At 45.6% G+C, this 14,904-nt stretch overlaps 3 protein-coding genes across 9 annotated transcripts in view; 1 reads left to right on the top strand and 2 right to left on the bottom strand.

The window, feature by feature from the left end:
* The window catches only part of LOC118419477, a 20,328-nt gene extending 13,616 nt beyond the window's left edge, over window positions 1-6,712 (bottom strand). For 2 of the 7 annotated variants that reach the window (XM_035825871.1, XM_035825869.1), the window contains exons 1-2: window positions 6,603-6,712; window positions 5,980-6,053 (exon numbers count right to left, since the gene is read on the bottom strand). In XM_035825871.1, coding sequence (XP_035681764.1) covers window positions 5,980-6,048 — 69 coding nt within the window. In that variant the 5' untranslated portion in view covers window positions 6,049-6,053; window positions 6,603-6,712. Of the gene's footprint in view, window positions 1-787; window positions 1,802-2,475; window positions 2,570-2,957; window positions 3,100-3,538; window positions 3,557-3,624; window positions 3,729-4,063; window positions 4,124-5,128; window positions 5,210-5,979; window positions 6,054-6,602 lie in introns of those variants that run through there. The other 5 variants (XM_035825865.1, XM_035825867.1, XM_035825866.1 and 2 more) reach the window with 5 other exon arrangements.
* Window positions 6,713-9,024: 2,312 nt separating this feature from the next.
* LOC118420101 lies at window positions 9,025-10,614 on the top strand. The gene is made up of 3 exons (XM_035826804.1): window positions 9,025-9,044; window positions 9,523-9,769; window positions 10,132-10,614. The coding sequence occupies exons 1-3, from the start codon at window positions 9,025-9,027 to the stop codon at window positions 10,324-10,326; spliced, it is 462 nt and encodes a 153-aa protein (XP_035682697.1). The 3' UTR covers window positions 10,327-10,614.
* Window positions 10,615-12,298: 1,684 nt separating this feature from the next.
* Window positions 12,299-14,693, bottom strand: LOC118420100. Its single transcript, XM_035826803.1, has 3 exons — window positions 14,192-14,693; window positions 12,930-13,128; window positions 12,299-12,313 (listed from the first exon to the last, which is right to left on the bottom strand). The coding sequence occupies exons 1-3, from the start codon at window positions 14,443-14,445 to the stop codon at window positions 12,299-12,301; spliced, it is 468 nt and encodes a 155-aa protein (XP_035682696.1). The 5' UTR covers window positions 14,446-14,693.
* Window positions 14,694-14,904: the final 211 nt, after the last annotated feature.

Raw genomic sequence — 14,904 nt, 5'->3', positions numbered from 1 at the left:
AAAGACCTCACCGAGGCCCCCCGCACTAGCCTGGACCAAACAAACACTCAACTAAGCTGTTTGTCTACCAGAGGAAGCAGTTTGCTGGAATGTTAGCCTCGGTATCATTCTCCACAGCGCTGGCTCAATCCTTTTCACTTGCTCCGCTGTGTAGTGTAACAATTAACCAACAATATACAATACAATATAGCTTTAACAGTACCTTTAGCAGTCTGCGAGAAGAAAATCTACAGATTCTGAAATGAACACAATGCTGTAAATCTACAAACTTCCTTTTCTCTAAGTGTACATTCACCGATTCAACAGAAACTACGGAACAGGAGATCACGTCAGGAGGAAGTTGAAACCGTTTTTCATGATGAAGTACAAACTGACTCCCACAGAACCACCTTTCACGTGTCCTGGTTTACATAGTAGAAAGGTTTCAATTTTCATAATAAAACGTCAAAAATCCAAATCCAACATTTCTTATTCTGTATCCATAATTTCACTTTCGATATGGGGCAAATGACGGCATGTGTTTGCTACTTGTGGCAATATAAATTTGACTCCGATTTTGGCTTGTCTGAGTGAATGTTCCGAGTAGTCCAGTGTACGTCTCACGTGCTATGGTTCCTGGGAACGTGTCTGTGGTTTCCTGGGAACGTGTTTGTCTTTTAGTTCAACATCAACTGCGTGGACTTCTGGTCATTACGGAGGTCCCATTGTCATTTGTTAAGGTTAGGAGTGTTCTTTTTGCAGATTTCACCAGCAAATTCCATCTACAAAAATCATGGACACGTTTCAGTAAGATTGAATACGTTTATTACAAAATTCAGCGCATCTGACAACATTCGGAAACAGAACATAAAAACACATCTCTGTTTGTAGTTTACAGACTAGATCAGTTTAATTTATTCCAACACATTACCAGACTCTTCTCATGTATGACTTTGTATGCCACTTCAATGTGATTAGATAATACATTTGTATATAAAAAAGCAATTCATACTTATATGCTGGAGACGAATTTAACTTTAACTTAACGTGATTCAAACGAAAAATGTCTGCATCATATCCAACTTTGTACACCCTAGAGTCTACACAATGCAATGGTAGGATGACGTTTGGAAACGCACAATACGTATATCATAGCAGTATTGCCCTGAATTACGATGAATACATATAGAATACAACACGGTGTATTCCGTATCACCCGAGTGCAAAATTCATCATAATTTGAGCATGATGAGTAGGTTTGATGCATACATAAAATACTGAACAGTGGATCATATTTGATATAAGATGAAACGTGTCGAGCCTTTCTGTTATCCGAATAACATGACTTAAACATGGACTGAAGCTTAAGCACAGGCCGGGACTACAAATACCTTATCATCAGCATCCTGATACACATACCTTATTATCAGTATACATTAGTATACACATGTACATGTATAGTCATAACTTCTCCCAGTTTAACCAGCCAACATGGCGGCAGTGACGTCACATCGACCCCCCACAGAGACGTTTTACTGAGGCGCTTTCTCCGTGTAGGTTGGAGGGGCGCCAGCAGGGGTGGAGGGCGCATGCGCACCATCTTCCGGTTGTTGTTGCATCACTGATCCTGTCGCAATGGCTGCCGGGTAAGGCTGGGCGTACCCTGCAGTAGCGACGTACTGCACGCCAGGGGGCGCTTGTCCAGCGGCGACGTACTGCACGCCAGGTGGCGCTTGTCCTGCGGAGACGTATTGCACGCCAGGGGGCGCTTGTCCGGGCGCCGCCATCAGGACTGGGACGGCCTGGCCACCTGAAGACACGACTGTAAAACAGTAAGACAGGACATCATCCTACTGAGGTAACGCACAGTTATATACTTCGTTTGGCAGATTTAGCAAACACTCCAAACTTTGAACGGGGAGTGAGAGAGGCAATGTATGGGAGAATGTACAATCCAACCTCAACAGGAAATGGGGCCTGCGTATCGAATCGGCCCCCCACCCCCTAAAGCGACTTTAGCTACGCGGTAGCCGGTATTAAAACAACAGGAGCTAAGCGACTCATTTGCATCAACATTGTCTTCACTCGAACTCATTCTTACGAGCTCATTGTTCTCATCGGACCTTCCAAAGTCTCCATCTCATTTGCATATGAATTCATAGGTAGGTTGCAAACCTGCTCCTCAGCCAGATTTTAGCTTCCATCAGTTTCACTGACTAAAGATGGTGAATACTGTCTGAAACGTCTGACCGTTTCCAAAATCATAATTAATTTTTCTGCAAGAAAGTCATTTACGCTTAACTCGCTACAAAATACTGAAATCGGCGTTAGAATATTTACCTTGGGTACATAGCAAACGTCAAACTACCAAAAACTAAATGTGCAGAATGAAAGTTGCTTGCTCAATACTAGTGAAGTCATAAACTTCGAAATACCAAGCTATTCCTGCATTTCATCAGCCTATTCCCACAACATGAGAATATGAACTACTAGTACCTTGTCCTGAAGTAGTGAAATACGCCACCTGTCCTGGTGCGCCTCCTTGCGGCGGGGCTGCGTGGTACAGCACCATCGTGCCGGGATTCTGGCTCTGTGATCAACAGACATGTCCAACAGTGATCGCAGAATTCTTGTCCGTTGTCTTATACTTACACTGGACCAGTTTGGTCATGTGGTCACATGTATTACCCGTAATTAGCCAGTATTACCCACCAGAACAGTACACAGCACAGAATAGAGGAGTAAAACACAGGACACACTCGGTAAGGCACAGGACAGGTTCTCGGCGTGCTTATACATAGATAAGTCATGAACAAGTATTATTACCCACTGGGACCGTACAGAGCCCGACACAGCACAGAATAGAGGAGGCGAAACACAGGACGCACTCGGTAAGGCCCAGCACCAAGTTCACGGCGTTGTTAAAAAACGTTACATATATATATATATATAAGTCATGAGCAAGTATTATTACCCACCGGGACGGTACAGAGCCCGACACAGCACAGAATGGAGGAGGCGAAGCTCAGGACGCACTCCGTAAGGCCCAGCACCAAGTTCACTGCGTGGATCGCCGTGCTGCCGCCGTCACGCCAACAGTGTATGGGGTAGTCCACGGGCCTGGACACAACGACAACGGACAAATAAACACTTCAGGGAGAAAAAAGAGAATAGCGAGTAAGGCAAAAGATTTGTAAAAAAAAAAGTCGGCCTGGACTGTGGCGTAGCCTCTCTCTCTCTCTTCTCACCCGCTATAAACAGGCTATCGTCACTTACCAGTAGCAGTTACAGTAGCTCTCCACGCCGACCAGTGACTTACCAGTAGCAGTTACTGCTCTCCACGCCGACCAGTGACTTACCAGTAGCAGTTACTGCTCTACACGCCGACCAGTGACTTACCAGTAGCAGTTACTGCTCTCCACGCCGACCAGTCACTTACCAGTAGCAGTTACTGCTCTCCACGCCGACCAGTGACTTACCAGTAGCAGTTACTGCTCTCCACGCCGACCAGTCACTTACCAGTAGCAGTTACTGCTCTCCACGCCGACCAGTGACTTACCAGTAGCAGTTACTGTAGCTCTCCACGCCGACCAGTGACTTACCAGTAGCAGTTACTGTAGCTCTCCACGCCGACCAGTGACTTACCAGTAGCAGTTACTCCTCTCCACGCCGAGCCCCAGGGCGGACAGGATCCACTGCGTCAGGCTGGTGATGATGGACAGGATGGCCAGAGACAGGAACCCCGCCATCTGGCAACAAGCAGAAAGGACAGAGATTAAACAGATTATAATACATAATGTAACATATATATGTTATAAGCGACGCATCCTGAAACGAATCGCGATCGTTTCTTGGCATAAACTGTTTCCCTAAGATATTTACGTGTTTCCGTGGCTTGCTAAGATTAGTATTATTTGAACCTTAATATATATTCGGGGGATTTACGAGGACAGTAGGTAAGAAGAAAACTCTGACAGGTCGACTTATTTTCAACAAAACTAGTACTGTTTCCAAATTTGATAAAAATGGAACAGGGGAGGCTTGCCAAAAGCGGACAGTACAAAGAGATAATCAGCGCTCTCACCGCTCCCTTGTTGGTTGGCTGCTTCCCGCTCGTCAGTCCCAGACAGCCTGTTATGAACACCTGCAAGAGTCGTGTAACGCGTTATTGCGTCAGCATTGGGTCATGTATCGCGTCACTGCGCCAGCAATGATGTATCACGTCACTGCGTCATACTCACATGTCGCGTCACCGCGTCATAGTAACATGTCGCATGACTGCGTCATGGTCACATGTTGCGTCACTGCGTCATAGTCATCATCATCATCATCATCATCATCATCATCATCATCATCATCATCATATATCGCGTGAGCGCGTTATATTTAGTAATAGATGTAGGATAAGACTGTTCAGAACCAAGTGCAAGGCTTCTTTATTTTCTCTCCAAGTGTAAATTTTTCTCCAATTATCACCTGTTGATTGACAGGTCTAAGCAAAGCAGTCTGGGAAATCGTTATGGTAAAAGTTTGAACTTCCCATGATGATCCCACCTGGTGCAGAGGCTGCGTTCACAGTGAAGGTCATGTTAAGGTCATAGTGGTGAGCACATTTGTTCATTTGTCTTACTGTTATAGATCCTTTATTCTTTATGGTCGCTGGTAGGACACTTACACCAAGACATAGAACTAGTTCACGATAAAAATCATCAAACAAAACATGTTGCAACTTAAAGACCTGCTATAGTGGGGACATAGCTAGGAGCGCGATATTAGTCAGGCTCTACTCACTATCAGCTTGTGCTAGGAGCGCGATATTAGTCAGGCTCTACTCACCATCACCCTGTGCTAGGAGCGCGATATTAGTCAGGCTCTACTCACCATCACCCTGTGCTAGGAGCGCGATATTAGTACGCTGTGAGTACGCTGTGAGTATGCTGTGAGTAAGCTGTGAACACGCTGTGAGTACGCTGTGAGTACGCTGTGAGTACGCTGTGAGTACGCTGTGAGTACGCTGTGAGTACGCTGTGAGTACGCTGTGAGTACGCTGTGAGTACGCTGTGAGTACGCTGTGAGTATGCTGTTAGTATGCTGTGAGTACGCTGTGAGTACGCTGTAAGTACGCTGTGAGTACGCTGGCTCTACTCACCAGGACCCCGCTCCAGATCGGCGCGCTGGCAAGGTGCCAGATGGACCACGGGAAGGCTGCGTCACCGGCGATACCAAACACCTGGGGAGGGGGGGGTGTGTGTGTGTGAAGGAAAACGTCATTACGGGACTTATCAACAACACCATGGCCTACCAGCCCAACCTTATCATTTACTTACATTTACAACATGACTACTGTAGTTCTCCATACCCCTCACTCAAGCACCTTTGACCGTTATGCCTGTACTATCAATCATTAACTACAAGCTTAACCGGACGTGTGTATAACCTCATGTTACCCAGCATGACACAACAAGTCAGTTCTGGCACGAATGCCCAATAACATCGAATCAAACAAACAAACAAACAAACAAACAAACAAAAGAAATTCTTCTGCCAAGACCTAGACAGCCCATAGGCTATAAAGGACTCAACAAGTACCGGAAGACTCTCCTGCATACGTATGTGTTGCCTTTACTATTTACCGCTAATAGTTTATACATTCATTTTCATCCAAAGTATATACTTTAAACTCAACCAGTCTATACATTCAAATTCAGTCTTGTCACTTAGATAGGCACCGTGATAAACCAGGCAGAACAGGTCCTACTCACCACACTGAGGCCGCCACAGATCGCCAGTGCCGCCCCCACACGGCTCACAACACGCCCGTTGTACCCCCAACCCGCCCGCAGTACCCCCAACCCGCCCGCAGTACCCCCAACCCGCCCGCAGTGCCCCCAACCCGCCTGCAGTACCCCCAACCCGCCCGCAGTACCCCCAACCCGCCCGCAGTACCCCCAACCCGCCCGCAGTACCCCCGACCCGCCCGCAGTACCCAGCCCTACTCACCACACTGAGGCCGCCACAGACCGCCAGTGCCGCCCCCACACGGCTCACAACACGCCCGTTGTATCCCATAGTCGCTGGCGGGGAACAGCATTGCAAAAAGTCGGCGGGGAAAAAGAGAAAAATAGAAATAAAGTGAGAAATCTCTTGCCAACTTGGATACAAGAATCTCTTGGTTACACCGTGAACATCGCCGTGTGGTACAAGGCTACAGGTAAACCCTTACAATGTAACGACAGACCGTTTCCAAAACCATATCCAGTTGCTTGGGTAACTACTTCTGTTTGGTGTAATGTAACTACAGCATTACTACAATAGACTACAATATCAGTCGCAGTAGTCAGCAAAGTTGCGAAGGAATGGATACATGTGAGACTCCCCACCCTGTTAGTTAACCCTCACATCTCTACTGACACAGACACACGGCCCGGGTAATGAGGAAATATACAGAACAGTTATTTGTTCCCCAGAAGGAAGTTAGATTTTCAACGTCAGCTGAGTCTCGGTTTAACAAAGAACCCGTCTTCACGGGCCCAGGTTGTCAAGGAGGCTCTCGAGTACAACAACGCAATTAGATAAGAAACAGTGGTTCAAGAAAAATTCGGAAAATATCCAATAACCCTTACCTTTTGCCTTGTCTCTGTACGATTACTGCCACAATGACGTCATGTGTTTGCTGTAGCCTAGTGTGTAAACATGACTCCGGTTGTTGTTTTGAGTCTGTGCGTTTCGCCGGTGCCTGGATATTGTACGAACCTGTTTGTATTCTTGTTAAACATCGACTAGGTGCATTACTACTTGTACGTAGACGAAGACTAGGCATTCAGGTAGTCTTTTCGGTAATATCATCCACCAAATAACAATCAATTATCACTTAAGCAAATGGATATGATTTTGGACACGTCTGAACGTTTTCAAAATCAACCTACAATATACCAAACGCAACTTTAGCTGTACTCTTAGTACGTTGCGAATAAAAAAATCGACAGGGATGATTATAACCATCGAACTTCCACTTCCCTAAGGGGAAAATTACCGATTCAACAGAAATTGCGGAACGGGAGATCACGTCAGGGGGGAGTTGAAAACTGTTTCTTATGAGGAGCTTAAACATTTCCGTCTGCTCTGTTCTTGAATTTCCAAGCCCGATGTTCACACAGAACCATCCTTCACGTTTCCTGCTTTATAAAGCAACAAAGTTTCAATTTTCATCAGAAAACATCTAAAAAATCCAAAATACCTTTATTATTATGTATTTATAGTTCTACTTTCCAAGTCGTACAAATGACGGCATGTATTTACTACTAGTGGCTATATAAACATGACTCCGATATTTGCTTATCTCAGCGAACATTTCGAGAAGTCCAGTGTACTTTTTGCGTCCTATGGTTACTTAGCAACGTGTTTGTCTTTTCCTTAAACATCAGCTGTGTGAGCGTGGTTGGTTATTGCGAGGCACCCCCCCCCCCCCATGGCCGTTTGTCTAGGTTAGGAGTGTCTCATTTAACAGATTTCAACAGCAAATTTCAACTTGAGACATTATGGACACGTTACAGTAAAATTGAATAAGTTTATTACAAAATTCAGCGCCTCTGACAACAACAGGAAACACAACTTAAAAGCACATATCTGGTGGTTGTTTGCAGACTAGATCAGTTTAATCAATTCCAACACATTACCAGACTCTTCTCATGTATGGCTTTGTATGCCACTTCAATATGAATAAATATTATATCAAAAAGCAATCCATACTTATATGTTGGAGACGAATTTAGCTTTAACTTAAGGCGATTCAAACGAAAACAAGTCTGCATCATATCGAATGTTGTACACCCTAGAGTCTAGACAATGCAATGGATAGATGACATTTGAGATCTGCAAACGCACAATACTTATATTATAGCAGAATGGCCCTGAATTACGATGAATACAAGTCGTGTGCGACATTAGATAGTTTTCTAAATTGTAGGAAGCAATGTATACCGACGCCTTGTATTTGCAAACGCTGCAGATTTTAAATTCATCTAAACAACTATCATCCTGTAAGCTTTTATTGCAAACTTTTGCCTAGAGACCATTTCAAGAGAAAGGAAAAGCACAATGAATAAAAATAACGACAATATTTGTACTGTGTCTGCCATACTTTTCACTGCTAGTTACCTAAATCTAAGCGTTTAAGATCCTTCGACATTTTAGTCGCGTTTGTCAGCCACGTAGTAGCAGAATCTTTGCTCACAACCAACTGTTCTATTATCCTGCGTTTCGTGACCGCGTGTCGGTGACCGTCTGTCACCTTCCTCAGAGCAATTCTGACCGGTTCACATTGCACTGCTGTGTAGGTGTCGCTGTTGACAGATGCGGTCCCAAACGTGCAGGGTTTAAATCTGAGACACATCCTCCCGGGACCGGTACGGAGGGGGAGGGTCGTGCGTGGCGACGTCCCGCGGCGATGAGTGAGCCCTGTTCGGCGTCCTGGACCGGGTCTCCTCGCGGTAAGGCGGCGGCGAGGTGTGCGCCCTGGGCCCGACGAGTGTTTCCGTAGTGTACGGTGTGCTGGACCGGGTCTCCTCGGCGTAAGGCGGCGGCGAGGTGTGAGCCCTGGGCCCGATGTGTGTGTCCGTAGTGTACGGTGTGCTGCGCCCGGTCTCATCGGCGTAAGGTGGGGGCTGGCCCGCCTGAGGCGGGGGGTACAGACGGCTCCCTGATGCGAGGTGGAGACGAACAACTGCCGGCCTCACTGGAACTGCAACAGAACATACTCATAACTAAATCACTCGTAATTTGGATAAAAAGCAACATGTAACAAAACGCTTGATGCAATTCAAAAGAAAGCTGATAGAGAGCTAAAAATTATGTCAGCCTTTTCAGAACGCGAAAGCTCTGAATTGCCGATAAATCGGGATCATAACTTTTCCAGAACAGGAGATGTCAAAACAGGAAGACCGGTAGCTGCCAGACTGGTTTGTATTGGCAAATAATGTGTAGAGTTTGTGTGATGCTCAAGTGGACTAATGTACGTAGTACGTATAGGGCACTCATTAGCCCCCCATGTTGCAAAATGACACATGGTAGTGATAGGAGCGTTATATGAAAAACAGAACTTTTTAAAGTTACGTGAGCCATACAGCTCCAGAAAACTGCTAGATAAAACGTGTGAAAGACCCGCGTGACTATTTATAAGTGTGAATTAGAACCCACCTGTCCTGATGCTTCCTCTGGTGCTGTTCCGCCGGATGGACTCTCGAATGGACTGCCGGGTTTGCCGCTCCAGTCGGGAAGTCGAAGTCTGTATGACAAACGATCAATGGAATTAAGGGGGTGTACCTGTTGTGGTTCAATGTATGCTTTGAAATGTTTACTGGTGGAAATGTTACAAAAACTAACGGTGGAAAAGTGGAGATTTGCATTACCGATGTGCTGACGACGAGCTAAGAAGTGTAAAAGAAGTTTATGACTATGTTGCGAAAAGCGTCAAAACGTCCCTGTCCAGTCTGTCTTTGACCGTCAATCAAAGATAATTCATCTTCATCTTTGATCCTATTACAGCCACCTATTCTTGTCGGTACTTCAAAACACCGCGGGGGAAACGTATGTATGTTATATATATATACACAAAACTGGGGAAAATTCGCCGTTTACCCACCTCCCCGCTGTCACAGATGCCCACGCTGGCCAGTATCGCCAGGCTGAAGCTGACGAGGGTCTCCGCAAACCCGAGCACCAGACACACGCCGTGCAGAGCCTTGGAGGCGACGTAGTCTCTCACACTGGAAAACACGAGGACGCAAATCAGGTTCACAGTCGACATGTTCATGAAAAGGATCTTTTGACAAGGCAGTTAGGTCGATTAAGGTTAGACATCTAGGTTATAAGATGCACCAAATAACAAACGTACAGTTAGATTTTGGAAACTGCCAGACGTTTCAGAGAGCATCCACTACCTTTCGTCAGTGACACTGAAAGGATACTTTCAACTGGTAGATTTACATTAGTCCAGGTGACCAGCTGGGCACTACTTTGGCCCTGTTGATACTGTCTAATACTACAGGTAATTAAGCTTTGAGATGAGACGTACAGGTCTTTTTTTGTGTGTGATTACTGTTTATGGCAGTAACACCAGTAGACTTACATCTCTAGATTGCTGTGCACACCCAGAGCAGATTCCGAGCAGAGGTCCCCGTCGGTGATGAGGCCGGACAGAGACAGAATCCACTGCGGGAAGGAAACCGTCATCCCGGCAACACTCACGCCCAGCAGGACGTAGAACTGGGAAACAAATGCACCTTTTTACAAGCTGAACAGGTTGAAGCATTTTACATGTCCATGCTGGATGACACTGAAGTCACTTAAGACCACCAACCCCAGCCTTATGCATTTCCAAAATCCGGGAAACTCTCAGCAAACTCGCTTTTGGGCTGAACTGTCAGACCAGCTTACACAGAGAGAGTCGATGACAGCGTTGTTAAAGCAATATCCGATGTTTACAAACACAGTACCCCGGCCGGTCACCTCAGACCCCGGCCAGTCACCTCAGACGGCCTTCTCACCTAGCCCGGGGGAGGCCGATCGTCTTACCAACATAGCGAGATGACACATTGCGATGGGACAAAAATAACTCCGGTCAAAAGTGCAAAAGAAGTATCCATACTCAGTGAAAACTGAAAACGTTATAAACCTAACAATATCAAAACTATGTTCCTTTTTCCCGTACCATTCCTGCATGGGGTTTACTCGGTCTGAACTACAAAAATTTACTTTCTTTGGCTTCAATAAAATGTGATTGTCAGAGCTGACGCAGACCTAACATTACACACAATGCTATCCTCAGAGCCACGATGTGAAATGAAATAATGTATTAAGGGAGAAAAATATAAGAAAAGACTGAGTGTTCCTGGGTTTAACCCTATTCAGCCTATTCAGACCGGGGGGGGGGGGGGGCTTTTGAGGCCTGCGCCAACTTCGATGTCCTATAACGCCAGAACGCCTTACGCTAAAGCCACCAAATTTGGCGAGTTTTCATAAAATATTGTTGGCAACAATTTTGCGAAGTTTGACAAATTTTCTATTTTTTCGTGTTGCCATGGCAACCGTTTGCTGACAGGCAGTTTTGCCCAAAATCCCTATTTTTGGTTCTAACAATGTATTTTTCACATTTATTTGCTATATTACTGCTATTTTGTTACATAAAGAAAATCTTATATTATTTAGCATATCTTTCATAATTATATATGCATAAATTATGCTAATTTGATGACGTCATTGGCCCAAAATCCAAGATGGCGGACCGTATGCCCAGATCAAGAATAACAAGCTAATTATCCCTTAAAATTTGTAACTACCTGGTATTTTTTCATCAAAAACCATCTAAATGAATGAATTTAGTCTATTTCCATTGCCCTTTGTGATTATTTGTTGCAAAAAAAGTACTTTTAAAAATTCAAGATGGTGGATATGATATGGCGGAGCCTAACTCGTATCTTAGATGTGCATGACGTCATTTTATGACGTCATAATGACGTCATCGATTTTGCTATTGGCAATACAAGTAGTAATAAATATTATTATTCTGTTATCTGCACTTGTTGTTACATTTTTGTAGTATAACTTGAAGTTTTCTGAGAATACCCTTTTTTCATGGGTCCGGCCAATATAATCAAATTTATGACGTCATAAGTACGTCATCTTACGTCGACGTAACGTCAAACGTCAATTACTCGCCAGATATTATGTCGATATCATGTCCTGAAAATTTGATGGCCCTACGGCACGTCGTTCACGAATTTGAGGACTTTGAGGTCCCAACCTGACCTGACCTACCAGATGCTTGTGCTTGTTCCTCTGGATGGTGAATGTTGTGGTGGCGCCAGTCAGAATCACCTGGAAAACACCACAGACACTGCAATAAATATCACCGTTGGGCTTTGCCTGGAGTACAGAATTAGTGGTAAGTATTTGTAGCTTAAAGAAGCTCATTGTAGCTCAAGTCGTGGCTTCGTGTATATACTTTTAGATTTTCTTTCAAAGATCCTGTCCTATAAAGTGTCCCTTTCTGTTCAAAGTACACTCGATGTTTGAGTCACGAGAGTCTGCACTGTGTGTATCTGTGAGCTTGTACAACTGAAGTCAGACTTCTTACTGAAGTATGTCTGCAATACTGAAATGTGTTCGTTTAGTACTCCTACTAATAACAACCCTATCATCTCTACGTTATGTGCATCAGGGTCGGGTACGTTCAAACATAACTGGCGGTCGCAACAAAAGCCTTTGCCTTCTTTCCACTGATTGCAGGTCATTCAATAGCAGTAAATACTGCCTAGTCATGCTACACAAGTTGACACTAAGGGAAACCAAAACAAACACATCCCGTAAATCTTCGAAGTTACACCATACCCACTGACATCCTGTCATTCACTACTGTGTTCATTGACAGAAAAATTTTCAGAATGTGAACCATGTCAGTCGCTGAGTGCAAACTTGTATCATTACAAACCATTTGTTACATCCACTGACAGAGAAAAATTCGTCCATCTTGTTCTGAGATACTTGAAGAGCGAAAGGTCGGTAGCATGCCAGGATCTAAACCCAGGACCCCTAACTTCTGGGCCAAACGCCCTCTTGTTACACCAGACGACCCAAATGGCTGCGAGTCTTTCAGGCAGACCAAGACAAGGACCTACCAAGAAGACCCTGTCACGAGACTTTTTTCACAACCCTTGCTTTGTTTTCACCGAAGGTTCAGTGACTTTATTTCACCTTCCGCGGGGCAATTCGACAATGTACTGCAGCACAGGTGCCGCTGCTTACAGATACGGACACAAACGTAAAGCATTAACACACTGATTGATGAGAACCTACCATGATCCCCCCCACCCACACACCCCCCTTGACAGGTGAGACAAGAACCTATTATGATGCCCCCCTCCCTCAATGGTTGTGCTGATATATGAACCTACCATTAAGCCTCCCCAGACGGGCGCGCTGAGGCGGTGCTCCATGCTCCAGCTGAACTCCGCCGCGGCCGAGACGCCCAGCACGGCGCTGAAGGAGCCGAGGATGATCAGGAGCAATCCCAGCAGGAACACCGCGCGGCGTCTCTTCTGGCGGGGCGACTTGTTACTCCACATGTCCGGCATCTTCTGTGCTCTGCGTCTTCTGAGATGTCGGGAAATAAGGATCACAGAAACGTTATTCACAGTTTTAGTTTAAAGGGTAAAGAAATGGGTAGTCCCATAGCCTTTTTGAGGCAGTAGGTCCACTGATGTATGAGCTACGGTATTTGATGGCGGAGCCCATCCCTCTCCTTCCATCGCCTTTCACCTCCACAACTGACGTCATATACATTTTTGTATACATTTTAACAACTTCATGGAGTGAGAACATTCATGATCATAGCATGCCAGGATTCGAATCCGGGACCTTTGGGTTCTGGTTCAAACAGTCTACATGTACGCCAAACGTCACAGCAACGTTATTTGCATGTTACTGATGAGGGGGCCAGATTCCGAATACGTGCCAGAGAACAGGCGGTCTGCTTCAAACGACTTTAGTCTTAAGGCTACTTGTTCCAAATTAAAAAAAAAAGAAGTAATGTTCTACATATAAACGGTATTAAGTGTCATAGCCAGATTTCATAACGGTATTTAGTAGTAATATTTAGTATTTACCCATCAGCCTGTCTGATTGCCAGTTACCTAGCCTGGCAGGTAACGAAAAAGGTAGTTCCATACAGTAGCTGTAAGGGCCGTAAGGCAGTAGGTTGTTATTTTCTGTGTCAATGGCGCGGTATTGGGAGGCGGAGGCAAACCGCTGCCTTCTACATCTCCAACCGCAGTTGGAACCAGATATCCATTCTAACTTTATAACTTGCTCGGAGTGTGGAAATTCGTGTGAAATGCCTTTCCCAAGGGCACAGGGTCTGTAGCATTACGGGATCTGAACCCTGGGTTCCGGGCCAAGCACCCTGCGCGGTTACGTCACACGATCCTGCGCCGGAGAGTGACGGCGACAAACGCTGAACTCTGACGGGTGACGAGGTTTACTGCGGGTCTTGACCTGCTTCTTAGAAGTAACAACAAAAATGGGACTCCCGTATTTTCTATTTACTACACACGTTAGCTTGCAGGCGTGTCTTGAGTGAACTCCTGTCCCAGAATATACTAATCTCAAAACCTTAGAATACACCAAACCGCAGTCTACTTACAGTGAAAGTCCTTACCTGGTGGAACCGTGCTGTCTTGGCAGGTGTTTGCAGGTGAATCTGCCCCCACCTCTCGCACCTGTGCTTTTGTGGGAAGGTAATGACCATGTGACCACACGTCGCGTCAGGTGTGTTACGCGGGAGGGGCGTACCTGCGGATCCCAGGTATCCTGGAGTGACCTGTAGTAAGCTGTCTCCAGCCCGCGGACATGTTGAACTGACAGCGTAACGCGTGTTTGCACACGGGGCGCTCTGGGCGGCAGAAATCGCATGGGGGAGCACGTGTGTGTGTTTACTGGTACATTGTCACGGCGTGAGGCAAGATGTGGAATCACTCAGGACTTACCACTACCACAGAGGGCCTTACTATATCTACAAAAACTGAAGACACAGGATGTGACCACTGCAAACTTCAAATTGTTGCAAATATCATTGAAAACAACATTGCATGATTTTTCATATCCACGGCTGACCAAGTAGATGATGTCTGTGGACATACCTGGACTTGTAACCTCCCTCCTTACCTCACTTCCAACACGTCCCGGTAAACCCCTGTTTCCCCACGTGATCCAGGACAGGGGAGAGGCATGTTATCATAGAGAGGCATCCGCAGGTCAGGCACCAGCCGCCAGACATGTAATCGTCTATGTAATTTAAAAGCTGCCCTTTACATGATGTCACTCTGGTCAAACTCCAATGAAAACTCAGAAATGGTCTCACGAGGACAACCA

Source organism: Branchiostoma floridae, chromosome 7 (assembly GCF_000003815.2).
Source record: "Branchiostoma floridae strain S238N-H82 chromosome 7, Bfl_VNyyK, whole genome shotgun sequence".
NCBI lineage: Eukaryota > Metazoa > Chordata > Leptocardii > Amphioxiformes > Branchiostomatidae > Branchiostoma > Branchiostoma floridae.
This window is presented reverse-complemented; position numbering and strand designations above follow the sequence as displayed.

Coding starts and splice junctions, on each gene's coding strand:
- LOC118420100 (XM_035826803.1), bottom strand. CDS start 14,445: ATGCGATTTCTGCCGCCCAGAGCGCCCCGTGTGCAAACACGCGTTACG. Junction 13,129..14,191: donor AGACAGCACGGTTCCACCAG/GTAAGGACTTTC, acceptor CCGACATCTCAG/AAGACGCAGAGCACAGAAGA.
- LOC118420101 (XM_035826804.1), top strand. CDS start 9,025: ATGTTGCAAAATGACACATG. Junction 9,045..9,522: donor ATGTTGCAAAATGACACATG/GTAGTGATAGGA, acceptor ATCCTATTACAG/CCACCTATTCTTGTCGGTAC. Junction 9,770..10,131: donor AACACGAGGACGCAAATCAG/GTTCACAGTCGA, acceptor GTGCACACCCAG/AGCAGATTCCGAGCAGAGGT.